At 40.0% G+C, this 25,175-nt stretch overlaps 1 protein-coding gene across 7 annotated transcripts in view; it reads right to left on the reverse strand.

The window, feature by feature from the left end:
- The window catches only part of Elf2 (E74 like ETS transcription factor 2), an 82,436-nt gene that overhangs the window by 13,955 nt on the left and 43,306 nt on the right, over nucleotides 1-25,175 (reverse strand). For 5 of the 7 annotated variants that reach the window (XM_051176900.1, XM_051176898.1, XM_051176899.1 and 2 more), the window contains one exon: nucleotides 636-749. In XM_051176900.1, coding sequence (XP_051032857.1) covers nucleotides 636-749 — 114 coding nt within the window. Of the gene's footprint in view, nucleotides 1-635; nucleotides 750-10,204; nucleotides 10,417-25,175 lie in introns of those variants that run through there. The other 2 variants (XM_051176904.1, XM_051176901.1) reach the window with 1 other exon arrangement.

The following is a 25,175-nucleotide window of genomic DNA, read 5'->3' on the forward strand; positions in this document are numbered from 1 at the left end:
GTTCCAGGGGACCTGACCCCCTCTTCTGGCACCCATGGGCATCAGGCATGCACATGGTGCAAACACGCATGCAGGCAAACACCCATACACATAAAACAGTCTTTTAAAGATGGCTGCTGTTAGTAACTAACTAAGTTCCTGTACAATGAATTAAAATTAGGATAAAATCAAATTGTACAACACCACTATTAAAATCAATCTAAAAGGGAAAAGGAAACTTTATTTCACAAAAAGAATATGAAACAAATTCCTTTGCCTCTCTACTAGTGCCAGGTCCATGTAGTTACTGGCTGTTGATCAATGAATGAGAAAAAGGTTGAAAGGGCTATAGGAAGCAAATGGTCCAACTTGTGCAACTCTTAAAGATTACAACTACCTTACAATTTACCCATAAGCAAGCAAATAAACATGATAATATACACAACTGTCTAATAAAAATTTGAGGGCATTTTCCACATTATTTATTAGGATATTAAGTACAGCATTTAAGATTTTAGAACTTTTACTATCAGTGACTGACATCAGGTATTTATGTATAGATCATTAAGAACTCCAGTATTACCTCCTTTGCATTAAAATCTTCATTCTAGTAGGAAATAATTGACATTTAGTATAGGAATGAACAGCTCACATACCAGGACTTCTTGACTCCCTCAAGCAGGTAGGAGACTCCATATGAAGCAGGGCTTCAGCAGCTTCAATTGTCTTATCCGTACAGTGTGCATTACTACTATGAACTGATGCTTCCACTGTGGAAAAGAAAGGAAGTTCTTCATTAAAAATGAAAACACTAACAATGTATTACTAAATTGTAAACAATTCTATATAAACCAATGACTACCAATTCATTAACTACTCACTAAAGTAATAAATGATAAAGCTAATGTCTATGCTCTGTAAAGTGTATGTTGATTTTAAAAATAACCAAATCCCAGTACTTGGAAGGTCTGGGCAGGGAATGGAGTTTGAGGATACCCTGGGCTATATGTAGGCAGACCCTATCTCAAAGGCAAAAACCCAACAACACTAATTAAAAATTAGTGAGAAGTTCCTGGATTTTAACCAAAAGAAAACAAAGAACCTTGAAATATGAAGTTTACATCCATTTTAGTCCAAAATTAATTGAGAGAATCGCCCATAGGGGTTGGGAAACAGAGAGAAAACAACCCTGTAGGTTAATTATGTAATCTGGTATGTTGTCACAAAACTGGAGGTAATCAGCTAGAAATCAGCTAGAAACATTTTTTCTAAGCTAGCCTAATGAATTGCTTCAATTTTTATATAGTGTCCTCTGAGTGGACACTCTCCAGGCAAGGCATTAATTTTACTGTCACAATACAACTTGTTTCACAATAACCTTGTTCATTTCAGAATTTCAGCAGACTTCTCTAGGTTTTTCCATAAGAAATATACATACATATGTGGGTGGATGGATGGACAGATGGATGATCTTACCCAGAAGCCATTCCTGATTCAATTGCTCTTCCTATCTGATCTCTCTTACACGTCTTTCATGCTTTGCTATCAAATGACTTCTGAAACAGTGAAGTTCAGGTCTAACAGCTTAGGTTCTTAGTCTCTGCCACTAAGGCAATCCACTTAAGTCTCTAATGCCTCAGTTTCCACTTTTATAGAGCAGGATAATTTCTACAAATAGCTGTGGGAAACAGATACAGTGCCTGGCTTGAAATGGGAATTCTGTATGATGAATTCTCATTCCTGTAAAATTGTAAGCTTTGCATTCACAACTAGTTTTTTTAGTGATGTTGAGGATCAAACCCAGCAGCTCCCACATTGCTAGGCAAGTGCTCCACTTCTAAACAGTGTATGTACCTGCATCTCTTTTATGTAGCAAATTAAAGACAATCCCATAATCTTATAAAAGAATTGCCAAAGAACTCATTATCTGAGTTGTACATTTATTTCACACTGACTTATTTGTATACTGAATAATTTATGTGATTAGAGATTCTGAAACATAAATAACAGATTTTAATTTGACTGTTGTTCTGAAGATGTTCTCTTAAGGAGCTTTTGTGAATGTCCACAGTTTCATAAAGCCATGTCAAATTCACAAGTAAGAAGACATGATCTTCTAAAGCCTGTCTCAAGAAAACTTTTCCTGTAAAAAGAGAATCTGTTAGAACCTCCAAATTCACCAAATGCTAAAACAAAGTCATTTGGGGAGCACTTGTTTTAAAACTTCAGGCCTGTTTTAGCACCTGTTACACACCGTCCACACTCTCAAGCAAGGTACTCTGGTCTCTCCAGCTGCTCTTTCCATTTATGGAAATCTGCTCAAAGCTAATGGACCCGGAGAGGCAGCCAAACCCCTAAGTAATTCTATCTTTAGGTGACCCTGCTTACTCTTATCTGCAACTCCAGTGAGGCAAAGGATTCACCCTGCATCTAGTCCAGCTTTAAAACTTAGTAGTAAGTATAGAAGACACCACCATTCTTGAGTATGGTTTTCACGGGGCCCTAGAAGACTCACAGAAACTAACAACCCTCAGAAAGCAAATTCTCAGGTTTTAAACATCAACCCAGGAGCCATCTCTTTAAAGCAGGACTGGCGTTGTCTTAGGTGCTATTAATAAACTATCCTGGGTAAGCTAATTCCTTATGTAATATTATGAAGATACACTCTAAAAACAGTATGGTACTACAATTATAGTTTCAGGTATTTAATAATCATAGGGCAATAAAACTACATATTTTAAAATATTTAAGTTATAAATAACAACTACAAAAATACTTGCCTAACAGTTACATATTATGTGCCCTAAATTCTTAAATAGCTTAAGGTGCATTTTCAAAACCATTATTTCATGTTAAGTTCATGTTAGTACAAATTAATCCTGATTCTATTCTAGTCTTGTTTGTTCTAGAGGTGAAGTCTCATGTAGCTTCTTAGGCTGGCCTGGAACTCTAGACGTGGCAGAAATCTTGACCACCCAATCCTCCTGCCTCTGTTCCCTAAGCGCTGAGATTACAGTGTTCTACCATACCCAATTCCAATTAGGTTTTTAAAGTATATTTTCTAGCTCATACTTCTGACCTCAAATTTCTCTTCCCCTCCCCCCAAATTAACAAATTATAGCCCAAAAATAGTTTACTAGTACTTTAAATATCCATAATTTATAAGCTGTCAAATAGAAAATCTGGTGTTTTAAGTACAGTCAGGCTATGTCAGTTGAATGTTTCTCATATGCCCAGGGCTGTGCTTCAGAACCAAGTTTTGTGTTGAACAGGGCTCTTGAAACTTCACGTACACAATGCCATCAAAACCCAAATGTAAATGTAAATGTAAAACAATCACATTATTCTGTAATCTACCAGCTTGCTAAGGAGAGCAGTGCTTTTTATTTTAGGAGCTCACCATGTTCGTCTGCAACTCAATGTTAAACAAATAAAAATCTAAAAGCCCAGTGTCCAATGAGAAATTCCAGAATATTTTACCCAATTTATAAAGTGAGGAGCATCTATACTTTGTTGACCTAAGTTAACAGGTCATTTTCTAAAACAATCTTTGATAGCAGAAATTTACAGATGGTTGTAAGCCACCATGTGGTTGCTGGGAATTGAACTCAGAACCTCTGGAAAAGCAGGCAGTACTCTTAACCTCTGAGCCATCTCTAGCTGATAGCAGAAATTTAATACCTCTCCATTTCTGTAATGTTGAACACTTCAATGCTATTTTATTCAGCTTAATAATTTAAGAAATCAAAACTGTATATTTCTAAAGATATATCAATTTAACAGGGCCTTGCAACCAAAGTAAGCAAATTAAAAGCAACATATGCAAATAAAATTCCTTCTTACTACTTTCCAGATATGCATGAAATTTATGGTAGAAAATCAGCAACTCAGTTAAAAAACAGAAACAAACTAGTAAGTAACTGGACAGGTCTCATTTTCTAGCAGCTGAACTCCTAGCCAAGCCTCCTTGAAGTAATATCTCAAATACATTTCAAAATGATTGAATTCCTATCACAATGCCATCAATAAACGTGGTTTGTGCTGCCATTTACTGTGGGTAAATATGCCAGCTCCATCTCCATCTCTAATCAGCTGGTGTTTGTAGTACACTGCTCCAGACTCTCAACAGCTGTTACAAAATACCAAACTTGGTAATTAAGTCTGACAAGAGGCATACCTCCCAGCTTTGCATAAGAGAATGCTGGCAATGGATCTAGTTCATAACAATGTTCTCAAGTCAGAAATAAACTTTACAAGCAATGGAGTTTGAGAGCAATGGAAAAATAAATACTTCATTAGGTGTTAGTGGTTTTCTCCTAAACACAGTGCCATAAACTAGTATTTCCAAGTATTTCCAAGGTCACTACTCAAGTTCTGCACTGACCAACCACATTCTCTCTCTAATGCCCCAGAGCTCTAGTAGGGACAGAGCAGGCCACAAACCACTGCAATGCAGAAGAATCTGAGATCTTTCACCTTAACATCTGTCTCCCTTGACCTTCAATCAATATAGCTCTGTAAGCATAAAAAAGACAATTAAAATTACTTTCTAAGCCAGAGTTAGCCTATTAAATTCAGGGCCATAACTTGAAATTTTCTCATACCTACATTTTTAAAAGTACAAAGGTAGTATTAATACCTTTTTTTTTTTTTTTTTTTTGGGGGGGGGGGGAAGGTCGTCCACTGAGCTACAACCTGAAATTAATACCTTTTGTTTAACCATGTCAACATGTAACTGTAATAAATATAAAGAACTTTTAAAATTCAACTTCCCAGCCAGATCTCAAGTACTCTATACCTACAGGTGGCTAGTGGCTATTATACCAAGTGTCAGCCTAAAGCCATTCTTAAATTTAACTTTGGTCAGGAGACACTTCTGCATTCAAATTACTGAGAATCTCAAAAAGACTTTGAGAATAAACCTTATCTACAGATAGTTATTATATCTGAAATATAATCTTCATTAGCGTTACAAGTATCTATATGTTATATATACATACATGAATGTATTGAGTATATATGTATGTACGTATGTATGTTTGTAATAGAGGCAGGAGTTCATGAGGGATTGGACCCTGGGCCTCATATGCTAGGCAAGTGGTCTTCTACTAAGCTATATCCTCAGTCCTCATTTATTTCATTTAATTTTATTTCAGGTTGGGTGTTATTTAGTTTGCTCAGGCTAGCTTTGATTTCACTCCCTAGCCTATATAAGCCAAGAGCTTGAAATAACCCTGCCTTAGTCTCCAGAGTATCTCGGATTACAGATCTGTGCCAATAAGTTCAGCCTGCTTTATACATTCTGAGTATCTTTTTTAAATTATTTTGTTTCTGTACACTTGTAAAACTGAAAGACAAGTAATCTCCCAATATTATGAAAAATACTTTGACTTTCTAGACCCCCCTGGAAAGGCTCCCGAATTCTCTAGATCAGTGTACTGTCTGCCTTTCTCTAACATTGTTTCTTTTTTTTTTTTTTTTTTGAGAAGGGTTTCTCTACATAACCCTGGCTGCCCTGGGACTTGTTCTGTAGACCAGGCTGGTCTCAAACTAACAGAGATCCTGCCTGCCTCTGACTCCTGAATCAAAGGCTACCAACAACAGGCCCTACTTTTCCATATACCCTACTTTGTCATATCATGATACTTTTAATGAATTTTTTAAGACTGATACAATAACATTCAAATCTGAACTTCTGAAATGCTTTGGAGTTTGCATATGCTGATATTCCAAAATCTACAGAACTTGCTAAGTGAAACACTTCTATCCCAAGTACTGTGGATAAGAGATAACCAACCTTTACTAGAGATTCCATGCGAAATGAGAAATGAGATTTCCAATGAGATGACTAGTGCTGATGTGGTGGCTCAGCAGGAAGATCAATTTGATACCTAGCACCCAAATGAAGAACTGGGTGCTCAGTCCCCAGTACCTGTGTGCCAAGCAACTGTAATCCCAGCTTGGGAGACAGAGACAGGAGGATCTCAGGGACTCCCTGGCCAGTCAGTCTAGCTAAATATGCAGGCTCAGTGAGAAATTGTCTCAAAAACGTAAGACAGAATGATTGAGGAAGATGCTTACTGTCAACCTCTGGCCTCCATATGTACAAGCATTCACACAGACAGACTATTTTGTATTTCCATAGAAAAATTTCCTCTTCACTTAAGAACTTCACTGCTGCAAAGTGGTTATGGTACATGCCCCTAATCCTAACACTCAGGAGGCAGTCAGTCAAATATCTGTGTTCAAGGCCAGCCTGATCTACGAAGTGAAGTTCCATGACATCCAGAACTACACAGAGAAACCCTGTCTGGGGAAAGACAAAAAGAAAAAAAAAAAAGAAAAAAGAAAAAAGGAACTGCAAAGAAAACTCTGATGGCCTCCCTTCTCAAAAGAAATGGGAAATTAATGTCAGCACTTAGGAGGCAAAGGAAGGTGTATCTCTGTTAAGTTTGAGGCCAGCCTTATTATCTGCATACTGAGTTCCAGGACAGCCTTGGATACACAGTAAGAAAACGATAAAAAGAAAAAGGTGGGGAGAAAGATGGAAGACAAGGAGGAGGAGCAGTCAATGACTGCACACTTCCAGAAAAGAGAACAGAATCTTTTTGGGGGAGGGGTGTTGGTTTGGTTTTTTGAGACAGGGTTTCTCTGTGCAACTTTGGAGCCTGTCCTGGAACTAGCTCTTGTAGACCAGGCTGGTCTCGAACTCACAGAGATCTGCCTGTCCCTCCCTCCCAAGTGCTGGGACTAAAAGGTGTGTGCCACCATCATCACCTAGGAAGAAAGCAGAATCTTTTAAATGGAAAATCTTCTCCCAATAACAACGGTGCATACAGTATATGTTCACAGAAATTAGTAGGAAAGTAATGTCAGACATTTGTTTTTCCCTATTAATCTACACACACACACCAGAACTGAGCCTCAAATACTAAACTACATCAAATACTTCTTGTGAGTTTTTAAAAGCTGGCTAAAAGAAATTAACCTTTATGACATACTCACAGGGTACATTTTCTAAAATCTCTTTTAAAAGCAAGCCTTACACCTTTACCTTTACATTAAATGTGTTGGAGAACTCACAACTTTAGAGCTTTAGAAGTCCTACAGAGGTTAGGATTAAGGTTAAACAAAACATGGTTTTATCAATAGCTAAATGGAGAACCTCAACCCTCTATATCATGGTTCATTAAGCAATATGAAGTTCTGGCTAGTGTGTCTACCTCTCCCTCCTCAGTGCTGGATTAAGGAAGGCATCATCATGCCCCACCCAAACACAAATTTATTAAAAATATTGTCTTGACTATAGAACATTTTTAATTTAGTGTCTAAGTTCTTCCTAAGTATCACTCATTTTACATAACCATCAGGTAATTACTTCAATCATTATTACTTTTTCATTTGTACATTCTATAGATTTCATCTGCTTGCCTATATCTGATGAATTCTTTCAACAAGACAAAGAGATCATTGCATCCATTTACTTATAAAATGTGCAGACATTGACACTGAGTCTACCAGCACATGCCTGTAATATAGCATCCAGGAGGTAGAGGCAAGGGACCAAGGCCAGACTCAGCCATATGGAAAGCTGGAGGTTAGTCTGAGGTACTTGAGACTTGTCTCAAAAACAAAAACAAAAAAAGTTGAAAGCATTACTCTACCAATGCCATTAAGAACTGTCAGCAATAGGAGCTGGAGAGATGGCTCAGAGGTTAAGAGCATTGGTTGCTCTTCCAGAGGTCCGGAGTTCAATTCCCAGCACCAGATGGTGGGTCACAATCATCTATAAAGCATTCTAGTGCCCTCTTCTGGCCTGCATTGCAGGCAAATAAAGACAGAACACTGTGTAGATAACAAATAAGTAAATCTTTTTTTAATGTTAGCAATAAAAAATTAGAACCATAAAATCATAATTTTTAAAAATTCTTATTTCGTATCCAGCTTTTAACTCAACTCTTGAGTATACCAGCAGATCCTCTTAAGTTTCCTTCTAAAAGCCTGTAGAGACTTTCAGATTACATGAACATGAGGAGAAATAAAATAATTATGTATAAAACAGTCTCTCATAGCACACTGTGAGTTAAAAACCTTTAGATATAAGATTTTGTTAGCAGCACTCAAAAATCAAGTAGATCTGGAAAATGCCATCTAATCTACAAGCCACATTCAGTTTTACTGGTAATTCCAAAAGCTCATGGAAAGAAACCTTCCACCTGTAGAATTAAGTGCTCTACCTCTACAGTGTTTCTCAAGGTTCTGACTGAAGAAACTGCAGTGGTTCTCTCAAACCATGGTATTGAAAATACCATCTGTAGGTTTACTGAATTTTTGCCCATATTTACATGCACTATGTGTGCCTGGTGTCCACGGTTTAGAAGAGGCAGTTGTATCCCCTGGAACTAGAGTTCCAGATGACTGTGAATGTGGGTGCTGAGAACCAAACCCAGATCATGTGCAAGAGCAACAAGTGGTCTTAACCAGTGAGCACTTCTCCAGCCCAGAAACGGATGTAGCATCTCTTGAACTATACATACTCCACATTCACAGCACCACTACTACTCTGACATGAAAAGGTACTGATTCAACGGACTGAACAAAACAAGGACCCAAGTTCTCATTGTGTTCTCCCTCTCATTCAATAATAGTTCTTATCAAAAAAAAAAAAAAAAAAAAGGTATTTAAACACTGCTCTCAGTAAATTGGAATTTCCATAGGGAATTTTGACATGTGCAAAATATGCCATACGCTAAACACGCTCACCGTTACGTTATACAATACAGATGCTTCTATTAGTCCACACTTTATTTTAATTTAAAGTTCTGTTAAATTTTGGGGTAAACATATGTTGATCTTTCTTCTCAGCTTTGTTAGCCAAACTACCGATTTCAAGATCCCTACCTAAAAACAATAGATGGGTAAGACTGTTTAGATCTTTTTACAGCAGTACTGCTTGGTGACTATTTCTCATCTTCCACATCGATGATATGAAACAGAACCAAAAGAGGACCGCGTGCGCTTATTCTTTCAGTAAGCAACAGTGTTCACGCAGTGCCACATCGATCTGGGGCCCTCGCTGCGCTGTCTGCTAGCAAGTAAAGCTGCTTTTTCTATGTAACTTAAGTCCGTGCCCTTCCGCTGCAGCAGTGGCGCAGCACATCCCCCACCCCCGCGGCCACTTCCGTGTTTACACTCCTCTTCCCTCCAATTCCATGCGTACATTGTCAGCTTCACTCCCGCCCAATCTTCATTGGCCCGGCTCAGGCCCGTGGTCCCGCCCCCAGAAATCAACGTTCTTATTTGGAACATCTCGGAGCGCAGATTGGAACCGCGGGCCTGTCAATCGCGCGCGTTCTGTCCTCTCCCAGGCGCTTCCGCTATGGTGGGAGGTTTGGGGGGAGGGGAAAGGGGGCAATTCCGAGTCGAGACTTCCCTGGGGCCAGGACGCCCTCCCGCCCGCCCTGCATCTCGCTCTCACCCACTGTTGACAAAAATAAACGTTGCCCCTAGCTGTCCCAAAGCCCCGGGTCGGCTGCACGGAATGCACTCCGTGTCCTTCCCGTCCCCCCTGAAACACCCGCCCCACGAGGGAAGGAAGGGCAGCAGCCTAGTTTCTGCACCGCCGCCGTTAGCCGGGGCAGGGAGGCGCCGGCTCGGCGTCCCGCTCAGCACCGGGAAGTGGCCTCAAGACCGTTACTCCGGCGCGGCTCTGTGAGGCTTGAGACAGGAGGCCGGGCGCGTTTTGGCGGGTAGCTGCCGGGGCCGCGGCGTCCATGCGGAAGTGGTGGCTGTGTGAAGTGTGAGGCGAGGGCGGCGGGCAGCCAGCGCCCCCAGCCGCGGGCAGGGGCGGCCTCTCGGCCGGACAGCGTGGCAGGCGGCGGGGACAACAGCCCCGCTCACTTCCTGGTTCCCCGGCAACTGGGGTGAAGCGCGCAACTCGCCCGCGCCGACTCCCCAACTTAGCCGCGGCTCCGTGCCCGGACCCCGCCGCTGCCGCGCTGCCCGGAGCGACAGCCGGGATCCGAGGCAGGTTACTCTCCAAGGTGATCACTTCCTGATTTGCCGCCTCCATTACTTCATTCACTCCCCCCTCTCCGCGGCCGCCCGGCTCACGGAGGCGGACACCGGACTCGGGCGCTGACCGCCCCAGGGGACGCTCCTCGCCTGCCGGGCGCCCCCTCATCCGCTGCACCGATGCATCGGAGAAAAGTTCCCCTGCGCTTACCGGCCCGGATGAGCAGATCCAGCTGGTTCGTGGGTCCCTCATGCAGAGACGTCGCCATGTTTATCCCGGGGCTGGAACTGCTGCTTCACATTGACTTACACCCTGAGCAGCGGCGACAGGGGAGAAGGCGGAACCCGCGGCCGGAGACACACGCCGTGCGGGCAGCACACACTCACGCACTCGCACACACTCCGACGCCCGGATCCTTGCGCGTCCTCCGACAGGAAGCGGCGACCGGCCCGCCTCCCGCCGCCGGGCTGAGCAGCCCCACCACCTAACGGCAGGGGCGGCGGCGGCCCTGGCTGGCAACGCGATCCTTCCGCCCCGCGCCCAGACAGGAAGTCCCGGGCGCCGGCAGCTAGCGGCCGCACGGACACCTGAGGCTGGGGAGCCACAGGCCGCCCGTCCTAGGGGACGCGGGCCTCGGCAGGAAGAGGCGCGCTTCACGTTCTGCGGAAGCGAAGTCTGCAAATGTCCCCTCTGGAAAAAAGCCATGAATCAAAATTTTCTTCCTAGAAGAGACCCAATACCTAGTCCCACAGCTGTACATGAAGGTGGCTTTTTAACTTGTTTTGGCCTCTCCCAGAGCTTATGCAACATAACAATCAGTTCAGTTGAAAGAACTGCACTTTGAAAACTCGTACCTAGAAAATATTCTAAAAACATCACTAGGGAAGTCAGGAATCTCCAACTACTCCAAAGACAACTTGGTCCTCTTCTCTACAGAAGTCAGAGTACACTAGACAGGTAATTAGTAAACAGCAGAGCACCGGGCCAGCCTCGGGGAGACTGGATTAAAGTCGCTCAGTTTGCTGGTCATGAAATTCGTGTACCCTCACTTTTATTTGGTTCCCGTGGACAAATGAACGTATTCGTTCATGCCTTAAAAATGTCTCAAGTCATCCTTTAGAAAAAATCCTTACACATACATACTACAACAGGAAAGGGAAATATGCGACTAATCAGTGGCTATAAATTAGTGGAAATGCAGATCAGACCAAATAAAATGCCAAATAAGATCTAACCAAAATGCCTTGCTTGTTTCAGAATTTCTTAACATAAAAACTGAAACAAATTGTTACCCTGAAGTTTTCCACGCACAATTAATGTAAAGTATAACTCAAGTAGATTATGCGTTCGATAACTATTTATTTAATAATCATCTTAATGGTAGGATTACAAATTTTATCTGAGTTAGCTGTTTATAGATCGTTATTTTCAACAGTAATATAATACAATATGGTTTATAAGTTTACCCAACACCACTGCAGTGTGGGTTTACTTAAGACTGCCATGCATGGAACAAAAGGAACCAGCTACCAGATACCTTTTATTTTTCATTGCTATCAATTGAAATAAGGACCTCCCATTGATAGGTGGCATCTTTAACAGTTTCTATATCAGGAAAGATATGAAATCCTAAAGGGTAATTTCATCAAATTAGGCAGCTTATTGAAACTGGTAACAAATCAGAATTTCTACTCCAGTAACACATTTTCCATGTATTTTCTATTTATTACAGTAATGGGAACCAAAGGGTGGGTGGGGGTGGGGGATGGGGGGGTGACAAGTCAACATGGCTTAAAAACAATAAAACTGTATTCTTAATATAGGATCAGTTTGAAGTCTGACACACTTTTAACTTACTGTATTTCAGATATATCTGAAGCAATGTGTGTATTATGTATGTATGTATGTATGTAAGCATGTATGTGCTTTGCTGGTTGTACACCCTAATTATATACATCCATGTCTGGCTTACATTTTAAGCACCAAGAGGACAGAAACTGTTTATCCCCTTTTATCATAATTTATACACTTAACACATACATACACAGAAACTAATGAAAAAAAGACTGTAAAACACAACATGCCTTTATATCTGGAATGTATAAAAGCAGGATTCCCAAGTTAAGTGCAGTCTGCCTTGCCTTAAACAGGCTTTCAAAGACCACCAATAATTTACTGAGAAGAATAAGTAGAATAGGCTGTTGGTAGAATATATACTGGCACAAACTGTCATTATGGTGTTTACCAAGCATCTAATAAGTATATCTGTGTGTATATACAAACATTTATCTGCAGTTTTCAAGAGTCCAAGATGGAATGGTTATTTATAAGCGGGTTTTAACTAAGTATGAATGAATACATAGGCTTTGATGGTTGTTACCTTAAAATAAACTCAATTCTGCTAGTAAAACTACAAAAAGACAATACTGTCTAAAAGTTACTTATGTTACAGCAGAGAGAGGTAAAAAGGTAAAACCAGATAAAAACCCTGCATGCTAAATACTTTACCTTATTTCTTTTTATGTATTCTGTCCACATCCCTATATAACAGGTATTACTATTATGTTCATTTAATTGATAAAGGATCTAAGAGTCCTTGCTTAAAGTTATAGTTGGTTACGAAAGGGTCAGAATTTGGACCTAGTGCCCTTACTCTCCGCCACTTACCAGGAATGAAAGTAACATCCCTATTCGTCTGTTACAGCAATTTTCTCATTATAATCTCTTTTTTATAGCTCCCCTTAAAGAGGTGTACCCTAGTCTTCCTTTCACTGGACTTAATTCCTTACAGCTAACAAACAGAATAAAGCTGAAGTGTCTGGGTCACAAACCCTAGAAGGAAGCCAAATACCTTGTCATAAATAACCTCAGCAAGCCTGTGAAGCCTGGGCAGGAACAATGGCATCCTACCAACAGCTGTAAAATGAGCTCTCTGGGAGACACTCTCCAGCCCTAACCAAATCTTGAGATGACTAACCCACTGACAAAACTACAGGCAGCCTCATGGAAGACCCTGAGCCAGGACCATGCATCTAAGCCACATCCTAATCTTCAACCTCAAAAACTGTGGGATGGTAGATACTTGGTATTGTAAAATGCTAAATTGGGGGTAGTTTGTTAATTGATTAAAAATAGAAGGAATGGGGGGGGGTTAAAGTCAGTATATTCTTCAAATATAGCAGTTATTCTTCAAATCAAACCCTTGTATTGTTGAGTATGTGTTTGTGTGAACATATTTGAGTGGCATATTGTTTCATACTCTTTGGTTAGATAAATGTTATTACATTACATACACTTTTTTTTAAGAAGGAGCTATATTCAATCCCTGCTAATGTAAGTAAATTTAGCCATATGCTTTGTAAGTTCTACAAAGCATTTCAGTGCATGAATTCAGCCAACTGTATTCATGAAATTTCTCATTTGTTAGACAAAACTTACCTCTTTAAAATTTTTAATGATTTCTTACTTGTTTAAATTAGATGTCTGTCTGTGTGTAGTATGTGCACATGAGTGCAGGTGCTCAAACAGGCAGAGGAGTTGGATTCCCCAGGAAATGGAGTTATAGGTGTGAACACCTGACACAGTTTCTAGGAATTGAACTAGTAACACCTGGGAAGAGCAAGGCAGGCTCTTAACTGTAGAGCCATCTCTCTAGTCCAGTTTCCTTCCTCAAAGAGGGTTTATCTTGTTTTGTTTTCATTTGTTTTGCAGTGTTAGTGACTGAACCTAGAGACCCACACATGCTAAAGCTCTCTGCCACTCAGCTATAGATACCCTGCTCTGAGGCCAGGAAAGGAGGGAGTGTGTGTGTGTGGGGGGGGGGGTAATTCAGGCTAGCTACAAACTAGCTTTGTAGTTTAGGATGACCTTGAACTCCCACTCTCCTGCCCCTGCCGCCTTCTGGCTTAAGTGTGTGGGGTGGGAAAGCCAGCTTGAGTGTTTTTTCCTCCAGTCTCCCTTTTGTCTTTGGAGACAAGTCCTGTCAGTGGCCTGGAGCTGGCTGGGTACGATATGCTGTCTTTTCTTGTCTGTAAAATGTTAACATATTCTAGATTGCAACACATATGTTTCAGATACCTTCTGTCAGCTTGCTGTTTAACATGTAACTCAAATAGTCAGCCTATAGAAGTTCAATTTTTGATGTCAAATTATACTATTTTCCCATACAAGATATACTAAGTAATATTTCAGATAAAAATAAATTACAGAAGAATTTAATATTTAGGGGTTGGCAAAGATGGCTCATTTGATAAAAGGCAAAGCTGAGTCCATACCCTTGCCTATATGTTGTGCATGCATGCGCTCACACACACACACACAATTTAAAAATTCAGAAATGAATTATAAAAATGCAAAATGTCAAGCTATGTGTGACACAGCTAAAAAAAACAGTACTAAGCTGTCAGAAAATAGACTTCAAAATAAAGAAATGAATATGCTGTAGTGCCGTGTGTACAGTTAACCCCAGCACTAGAGCGCCAAGGCAGGCAGATCTCTGAGTTTGAGGCCAGTCTGGTATACAGAGTGAGCTCCAGAACAGCCAGAGCTACATAAGGAGAGACGCTGCCAAAAAACAAAACAAAACAAAAAATAAAACATTAATAAAGACTAAGCATTCAATTCAGAAAGAAGGGGGGAAAAGTAAATCAAAGAAAAACAAGAAAATAACAGAAAAAATGAAATAATTCAACTTTGAACAGAATTTTTAAAAAGAGAAGAAATATTCATAAAGCCAAAAGATGATTTTGTAAAGATTCAGCAAGGATCATCATAAAAGAAAAAACATAATATGTACTGACTTTTTGACCGTGTGTTTGTGTGTAGAGAATACTGAATAGATATCCACCAGTACAATAACATGTTTTTATGAAACTTTGTTAATAAATGTGTCATAAAATCTGAATATATACATGCATAAAACTGAAATGGTAAATTTCAAAAACATAAATGTAAAGAACTTAAAGTGTTATCTAAAATCATCTCTACTCAAATAAATTCCAGACTTGAATATATTTTTAGGTACTAAAAAATTCTCAACTTTAATTAATAGGCAATTTGTTACCAAAAATGAGAAAAATACCCGAAAGCTACCTGTATTATTTTTGACCCAAGTGTAATCTTAATTCTAAAAGTACTAAAGGACAATGTGAAAAAATAAAATCACCCGAAAGCTACCTGTATTATTTTTGACCCAAGTGTAATCTTAATTCTAAAAGTACTAAAGGACAATGTGAAAAAATAAAATCAAGGCCCAGCATTGGTGGTGCACACCTTTAGTCCCAGCACTTGGGAGGCAGAGGCAGGTATATCTCTGTGAGTTCGAGGCCAGCCCGGTCTAAAGAACTAGTTCGAGGACAGGCTCCAAAGCCACAGAGAAACCCTGTCTCAAAAAACCAAATAAATAAATAAGCTCATGTAAAAGTTACATGCAAAAAAAGATAGATGCAAAAGTTAAAAGACCTCCCTAAGAACAAAGAACAATGACAGTGACATTGATCCTCAGGTGGCAATGAGGTCAACATTTGACCATATTCATAAAGGAGATAAACATGATTTATCACAACAACCATATATACAGCAGCTTGAAGTAAATATTAGATGTATGCTAAGCAACATGTATGCACATTAAGAACAGTGCTTGCTTAAAAAAAATAGGAAACTGAGACATAAGAAAATATACTAATCAAATTAAACTGGATGCTCACATGGGAGCTAGACACAAAGAACTGATACATAAAAGATAATAAGGAATAAATAACCTTAAAGTATAAAACAAATTATTTTACATTTGTCTATCACTATAAATGTCTGTGTGTGTGTGTGTGTGTGTGTGCTTTACATCTTATTTCCAAATATATGTCTACTAAATAGTAGGATATACATCATACTCTCTTTGCAGGCCTTCAATCTACCTATTAACTATTATTTCCCTTCAGTGCTTTTTTTTTCCCACCTTCTCTCTTCCTCTCACTTGATTTATTTTGTTTTGTTTTGTTTGGTTGGTTTTGGTTTTTTGAGACAGGGTTTCTCTGTATTACTTTGGAGCCTTCCTGGAATTAGCTCTGTAGACCAGGTGAGCCTCAAACTCACAGAGATCCACCTGCCTCTGCTGCCCTCCCAAGTGCTGGGAATAAAGGTGTATGCCACCAACACCTGGCAAAAATTATGGTTTTCTGTTTTGTTTTGTTTTGTTTATGTGCATGTGCATGTGTATGTGTATGGGTGTTTTGCCTGCATGGCCACAGAGGCCATCAGATCCTCTGGAACTAGAGTTATAGGTGGCTATGAGTCACCATACCTGGGTCCTCTGGAAGAGCAACCAGCACTCTTAACCACTGAGCCATCTTACCAGCTGTTTCTGTGTTTTGAGACAGGGTTTCTCTGTGTAGCCCTGGCTATCCTGTAACTCTTTCTGTAGACTAGGGTGGCCTTGAACTCAGAGACCTACCTACCTGCCTCTGCCTCCAGAGTGGGCACAAACCACCACACCAGACTCTCATTTTTTTTAAACCTGACTGTACCTATCTGTGTGGTGTTCCTAGGCTCTCTACTTTTTCCTATGGATCTTTTTATGATAATAACACTTCATCACCAAAGTCCTGTTAGCTGATTTATTTTTTGTTTTATCTTTTGTTTTTTCAAGAATTCACTCTGTAGACTAGCCTGAACTCAAAAAATCCACCTGCCTCTGCCTCCACCTCTCCCACCACCACCAGGCCTGATTTATTTTCTTTTTTTCTTCTTTTTTTTTTTATTTGTTTTTTAAGGTTTATTTATTATGCACACAGTGTTCTGCCTGCATGACAGAAGAGGGCAGATGGTTGTGAGCCACCAACCATGTGGTTGCTGGGAATTGAACTCAGGACCTCTGGAAGAACAGCCAGTGTGCTCTTAACCACTGAGCCATCTCTCCAGCCCCCTGGTTTATTTTCTTTTTAAAAAAAAAAATAGTTTTAATTACTTTATTTTTAAATTGTATGAGTGTTTTGCCTGAATGCAAATCTGTATACCCCATGCCATGCCTGTACTTTATATTTCCTACAGCTTCAGATGCTTTCCTCCCTCCATTCCTTTCCTTCTAAAGGTTAAACCCAGGGCCCTATACACACTAAGCACACACCCTTGTGGCCAGGAGGACAAGTACACAGCTCCTTTGTTCTTTTACAGAATGTCTAGAGCAGTGGTTCTCACCCTTGCTAATGCTGCCGCCCTTTAATACAGTTCCTCATGCTGTGGAGACCTCCAACCATAAAACTGTTTTCATTGCTATTTTATAACTGTAATTTTGCTATTGTTAATTGTAATGTAAATATTTTGGGGGATAGAGGGTTGTAGGAGGATTCGAGACCCACAGGTTGAGAACCACTGGTCTGAACTCTATTTAGATCCATATTTTAAAGTATGTCAAATTGTGCCAAAAGCACATCTGCACGGATTCTGACTAGAAGGAAAGGGGTTTTGCATTAGCTGAAGAAGGAAGACTAGATTTATCATCTTCCACTTTCTCATATATTTTTTAATTAAAGATTAAACTTTGATCCGCTTAGGTTTACAATGAGTATACAGGTAAACAGGTCACATGTGCTGTCACATTCATTCCTTAGGTACCTAAAGGTTTTATTTGGTTTGGATTTTACTGTCAGATTAGGTTTCATTTCCTTACTGATTGCTGTTGTTTACAGCAACCCTGGTAAGTCTTTTTTCTTTAATAGCATATGAGTAGTCCTTCAGTTTTTAATTGCAAAGAATGACAGTTTTGCTTTTTTCTCAAAACCTTTTAATCATCTATGTAGTGCTGGGAATTGAACTCAGGGCTTTGTGCATTTGAGGCAAGCACTTTACAGCTGAGCCACACCTCAACACTACTTATTCTCATCATTAAGACCTTCCTCCTCTACTGGATAGTTTTTATATCAAGTTAACACAGGCTAGAGTCATTCAGGAAGAGATATCAATTGAGAAAATGTCCCCACCAGACTGGCCTTTGGGATTTTCTTAGTGACTTATGTGGGAGGGCCCAGACCATTGCAGGTGTGCCACGATGGGCAAGTGGTCCTGGGGTATATAAGAAAACAAGCTAAGTAAATTACAGGAAGCAAGCCAGCAAGCAGAGCTCTTCCATGGCCTCTGCTTCACTTCCTGCCTCCACAATACATCCTGCGATGCCGGAGTTCTTGCCCTCACTTCCCGCAGTGATGTATGTTACCTAGCAGTGTAAGCTAAATTAAGCCCTTTCCTACACAAGTTGCTTTTGGTCATGGTCAAGATATTGTACCATAGCAACAGAAACCCAAACGAAGCCACCATCCATATGTTACTGCAGTAATGCTAGTGTGTGAAGATGGTAGCTGCCATGCTTTTTCTCCACTAAGTGATATTATATTTGTTGTAAGTTGGTTTTTTGAAACAGTCTTAAGCCCAAGCTGCCTTGAACTTGACACTGGCTTTCCTGGGTACTCAGATTACATTCGTGAGCCACCATACCCAGTTTACTGTACGTTTCTAATAATATCCTTTATGAGGTTCCAATTAAGTCTTTATCCTTAGTGGACACCAAATTTTAACAAATGAGTGCTGAAGTCCACTGAAATGGTTACATGGGCATTTTTCCTTCAACCTATGATCAAGGAAGAGTGTCCCCAGAAAGTTTATGCTTCTTTTCACTACATTTTTAAATTGTTATTGTGACCAGGTGATGGTGGTACACAACTTTAATCTGAGCAGTCACAAGGCAGAGCCAGGAGGATCTCTGAGTTGGAGACCAGACTGGTCTACAGCGTGAGTTCCAGGACAGCAAAACAAAACAAACAACAAAAACTTATTGTGGGAAGAGCCAGGCAGGTGTCACAGCTCATATGTAGAGGTCAGAGAACAACTGGTGGGACTCAGCTCTCCCCTCCAACTGTGTGGGTCTCCAGGAGTGAAGGCAGGTTGCCAAGCTTGACAGAGGGGGATTTAAGAGCTGAGCCATCTCACAGCCCTAATTATACTTCAAAAACGTCTAACATATTTTCCTATTTGTCAACAACATTTCATCCACATATAGACTACATTCCAATTACTCTCCCTTTTCACTCCTGTTAGCCCTTTCCCTTCTCCTTAGAAATTCTTTTCCCACATCAGTGTTTTCTGTTTTGTTTTATGAACCACTGAATTAAACCAGGCCCATCTGTGTGACTATGGGTGTGGAACTATACACTGTAGCCTGGTGGGCTCACCAACAGGTACACAATTCAAAGCAATGATTCCCCCCATGCCTAGAACATGTCAGCAACCAGTATTCAACCCAAAGGTTAGGAACCCATGAGTCCATCTCCCATCCACAACTTCCTGTTGATAAGTCTAGTTGTGCAATTCCTAATGGAGGTAACTGCATCTTTTATGAGTTTAAGACATCAATGGCTGTGTCATACCCAAAGTGGCATTTTGCACACAGCCCTTCTTTCAGCTTTTACATTCTTCCTGCCTCAAATTCCAAAGTGTTTCCTGAGCCTCAGAGGTGGTGATGGAAATGTCTTGTTGGCTGAACACTTATTCTCAGCACCTGGAGCAGCTGTGGGTCTCTACATTCACCACTATACTTGGCAAAGAGAAGCTTCTCTCATTATATCCATTTGTCTATATGGATATAAGCCTAGACATTAATAAGGCATTTAAAAAAAGAGTAGTAAGTTCCCTCCACCAGCCATGCTTTTATGGGGTTTAAAGTACCATGTATAGTATGGGGTTTAAAGTACTGTGTATGTGTGCCCTCCTGTGTCACCAGCTCAAACCAACAAGAGACAAGTGGACACACCTTGTCTAGCAGATTGGTTTCGAAGTTCATAGCATTCATGTCTTTTTAACTATTGGTGCCTTTTCTCCCCCGAAGCAGCATGCAGGGGCAGCACTATCAGCCATGGAGGACATCTTCGGTCTTTTCTTTAATAATATTATAATTAGGTTATAAGATAGTAGTTTGCATACAGCTTTCTTATACCTTTTTATGATTAATCCTCCCTCTTGTACCCACAATTCCATAGTTTTAGCATTATCTATTTTATAAATTTTCAAATTCCTTGGCAGTAGCCTGTTCATAATGTTCTTTTGACTTATGTTTGTTACAGGAAAAAGTTTACTAGAGGAGAAAGAAATGACCTTGAAATATTAGAGTCACAGACCTACTCCAAAAGGGCACGAATGATTTTTTTAACTCTCCATCATATACTTTTATTCCTACTGCTTATTTTTCCTTATTATTTTGTAGAACTCCATCCATTTTTCTGGTTTATTTTCTGTTTCATTAATTTTATCTTTATTTAGTTTGAAGGTTTCACATATAAACATTTTACCCTTTATCTTGTAATCCCAGCACTTTAAAAAAGGTGGAAGGCAGGGAAGATCAGGAGTTCAAGGTCCTCCATCACACAGGAAGCTTGAGGCCAGCCTAAGCTACATGATAACTGCATCCCAGAGAACAGAAGAAAAACAAGAAAGAAACCAAACCTGTAATTGGTTCCCACTGGTCACTTCACTTTGCTTTACTCTATAGTCCTTTATTAGCATCTACATGTAATCATATACTCATATGAATCTTTTTTATCTTCAAAAATATTTAGGTGTTTTATTTTTATGTGTCTGTGTTTCGACTGCATGCCTGGGTCCTCCTGAGGTCAGAAGGGGGCATCAGATGCCCTAGAACAGGAGTTATGGATGGTTGTCAGTCTCAGTCTGGGAGCTGGGAACTGAAACTTGTCCTTGCAGAAGACCAAGAAGTGTTGTAAGTACTGAACCATCTCCTGAGCTCCACAAAATATTTATATAGCTACATATTTTCCACTAGGTTGTCTTTTTTTATTATTATTATATTCTCTTTATTGGGTTTGTATGTATTCATGTGACCATGCTCATGCCATGGTCCACTTGTGGAGGTCAGAGGTCAACTTGAGGGTATCAACTTGCAGGGGTTCTTTCCTTCTAACATGTGGGTCCTGGGGATCACACAGGTTGCCAGATTTTGTAACAAGCACTTTTACCACTGGCCATCTCAACAGCACCAAATTCTTTTAATTTTAAAGATTTTTCTTTTTTGTCTTTCTCTGTCTTTTTGAGACAGGGTCCCTCTGTGTGTCTCTAGAACTCGATCTGTAGACCAGGCTGGCCTCAAACTCCAGAGATCTACCTGCCTCTGTGTCCCAAGTAATGGGATTAACAGCGTGGCCACCACTGCCTGGCAGATTTCCTTGTTTAAATTCATGTGTCTGTGGGAGTGTGTGCTGTATGAGTAGTGTTTCTGTCGAGGCCAGAAGAAGGTGTCAGACCCTTAAAGATAGCTGTGAGCCATCTGATGTGGAATCATGCTGGAAACTAAACTAAGGGTCCTCTAGAAAAAGCACTAACTGCTCCTAACCCGCTGGATTATCTCTCCAACCCCCCAAAATCCTATTAAAGCAACTTGGTTTTGTTCCTTCTACTTTGAAGACAGCTGTGTCAGATGCACGTAAGTTAATGATTACACTTCAGAACTATACCTCTCATCTGTTTAAGGTCCTCTTTGTCCTAATTAAAGATGTTCATAAAACTTTTTATTTTTTTTGAAGATTTATTTATATATTATGTATACAGTGCTCTGTCTGCATGTATCCCTGCAGTCCAGAAGAGGGCACCGGGTCTCATTACAGATGGTTGTGAGCCATTACAGGTGGTTGCTGAGAATTGAACTCAGGACTTCTGGAAGACCAGCCAGTGTTCTTAACCACAGAGCCATCTCTTCAGGCCCTGATAAAAAATTTTTTTTATTAATGCTATTTCCTTCAGTTATTTTTCTGATGAAATGTTTGTCCATTTAATAAATTTTATTTGTTTTTGTTGGTTTGGTTTTTTTTTTTTTTTTTTTTTTTTTTCGGTTCTTTGTCTCCTGTTTCTACTACTTGGTCTACTTTTGTTGAGTCTGCTCTAAATAGCAGATGTGTTTGATTCATGTCATTAATTTGACATGTTTTGAACTTCTGTTATCCTGATTTATGATTTCAATATCCATCATTTTCCATAGTTGTTAGGTTGGATGAAATTTAATTTATTCCCTTGTCAAACCCACAACTTAGTATTTTATAAGCTATATTTCTTGGTTTTGTTTTGTTTAGAGACATGATCTGGTGTTGTAGCCCACACTGCTTCAACCTCCTGATGAAGAGAATCTTAGGTATGTGCTACCACTCCATGTCAAAGCTATACCTTCTGTTTTGCTCACAGTGTATGATTAAATCCCTTCTAGCCTTCTCTCTAAACACATCTACTGCAGCAGCTGAAGTAGCTGCACTGAGACTCTAAACCACAAATTTCTTAGTGCTCTGTTCTAGGTCATGATGGTTCCCTCCTTGAGCATTAAAAAAATAGTCTACTGTGACATTATGGAGCATGTCATACAAATTTAATCAAATAAATGCAAACATAATACAGCTGGATAAAACTTCATGAATACATGAATTCCTATTAGTCAGCTGTTCCCTTTGAATCCAATGAGTTCCACATCCTTGAATTCAACCACCTACCTGAAAATATTTGAAAGGTAGGGCTGCACTTGACTGGCCACAAACAGTCCATTTCCTGTATAACAACTATTTATCAAACATCTATATTGTACTAGGTATTACAATGACATGATGTAAGATACACAAGAGATTGTATGAAGGTTATTCAGAAATATTGCTATGTCGTAGAAGGAAAATGAGTGGCAGTGAGGTTTGTATTTCAAGACAAGAGCTTAAAATATAGCCCAGGCTGGTCTTGAACTCACAATCCTTCCACTTTGCCCACAGAAGCTGAAATTCAGAGTCCTAGAATCAATGCGACAAACAGTTGGGTAAGGTGGTACATGCCTATGATCCCACACTTGAGAAGTGAAAGGCCAGACTAAGTCACATAAGACCCTATCTCATAAAGAATAAAATGAAAAACAGTTTTCCATCTGCTATTCTTGTCATCAAAGAACACCCATAAAAGCACATAAGCACCACCAGATGGCACCAAACCACAGCCAGACTTTGAATCAATTTGGCTAACACAGAGCAACTTGTAGAACCCAAAACATCCACACATTCCTCACTCTCCACTCCCATTCACCTTCCCCATATCTTATTCCTCTACACAACTGACCCAAGTCCATTCATTTCTTGTGGCTTGAATTGTTGGAAAGTATTTACTGCCTCATTTATTTATTGTCCTAGTTTATCTCAAAGCTGTAGGTTCTAGCCCATGCTAAAAAAATGCCAAAACAAACTGAAAAAATGGAAGGCAATCTGTTCCAGGAAGTAAACAGCATATGTCAGACTGAGGAAATAAATGGCTCTCCCATTAAGGGCAACTTTTCCAAAAGATCTCCACTTTGGTTCCCAGTACACACATCAGGTGGCTCACAACCATTGGTACTGACAGCTCTAGGAGATCCCATCCCCTCTTCTGGCCTCCAAATGAACCTGCACACATGAAGCTTACACTCATATACATAAAACAAAAATAAATACTTTTAAAAGGAAACTAGCACCAGACAAGTGCATACACATGCACAGAAATAACGACATTTAGGAATGCTTATTCCATGTGGCTTGCTAGCTCCTCTGCCCCTAACACTTAACTGTCAACCACATTCTCAATGATGAAATTTATTCATTTCTTTCTTTTTCCTCTCTTTTTGATCTCTTTTATGTAGCTCTAGATGCCCTAGATGTCCTTTTGTAGGCCAGGCTAGCCTCAAGCTCATAAATATCCACCTGCCTCTGTCTTCCAAATGCTGGGATTAAAGGTGTGCATCACCACGCCTGGCTTTGATGGTGAAATTTAAATGTGGCCTACATTAAAATTGCCAGCATCTCAACTGTAAGGGGGATGGGAAGTGGCACCTGTGCCTCTCCACTGCTAGAGAGGAATGGCCTCTTCATTCTGTTTCAGTTCCTATATAACCTGGCTTGTGACAAAACTTTGAAGAATGATGAACACACATGTCCCAAAATGCAGACCGCTTGCCTTGCCTGTCACTGTAGCCCATGCCTTAAAGAGTACCTAGCATGTAATAAGTAACCAGCGGATGTGTATTAATTATTTCTACATGCATTTATCATATGTTGGAAGGGTGCCCATGCCAGTCTGAGTGTGAAGATCAGAAGACAACTTTCAGGGACATGTCTTTCCTTCCACCACGTAGGCTCTAAGAACCACGCTCTCAAACTCACATCTTCAGGCGTGAAGTAAAGCACCTTTAGTCACTGAGTTATTTCAACAGCCCTTATTCAAGAATTAATTAAGGGTTAATTAATTAATTAAATTTCAAGCACATAAAAGAATGTTAACACTCCCTCCCAGTAACTACTATAGTAAGAAACTACAGTGATCATTGGTTGGATTTTTTGAGTAACAGCAGCTCTCTTTTCCTATAATCATACCCAGCAGTCTAGAGAGGCTATCAAAGAATGTCTTACAACCAACAACATTAGTATCACCTAAAGACAATAGACTGCAAATGCTAAGTCAAACCACAGACCCACTAAATTAGAAGCATGGCCCACCAGGTGTGATGGTGTGAGCCGCTGTAGCCCTCTGTACTGGGAAGACTGAGGCAAGAGGCTCATTTGACCTCAAAAGTTAGAAAACAGCTTAAGTAACAAACATAACAAGATTTCATCTTGAAAAACAAAATGAAACATAAACTCTATCCCAACAATCTGTATCTTTACAAGCTTTTCTAATAATTCTACTGTGTACTCAGATTTGAAAAGCAACTTCGATAAGAAATGTTTTGTCATACAGTTAAAATAACAAATGGGGCCAGCAAGATGGATGAGTAGATAAAGGCACCTAACACAAAGCCTGAGAACCTGAGTTTGATCTCTGCCCAGACTTACATGGTAAGAAAAGACTCCTCTGAGCATATTCAAAAATAAATAAATGAAATAAACAAATTCGCCGGGCATTGGTGTCACACACCTTTAGTCCCAGCACTCAGGAGGCAGAGGCAGGTGTATCTCTGTAAGTTCAAGGCCAGCCTGGTCTACAGAGCTAGTTCCAGGACAGGCTCCAAAGCAATACAGAGAAACCCTGTTTTGGAAAAAAAAAAAAATAATTAAATACATGCATGAGAATCAGGAACAATAATACTTCACTGGCTTCTAAATGAAGTTTACATGTCAATTTTTAAAACCAAGCATAA

Source organism: Phodopus roborovskii, unplaced genomic scaffold (assembly GCF_943737965.1).
Source record: "Phodopus roborovskii unplaced genomic scaffold, PHOROB, whole genome shotgun sequence".
In the NCBI taxonomy this organism is placed as follows: Eukaryota; Metazoa; Chordata; class Mammalia; order Rodentia; family Cricetidae; genus Phodopus; species Phodopus roborovskii.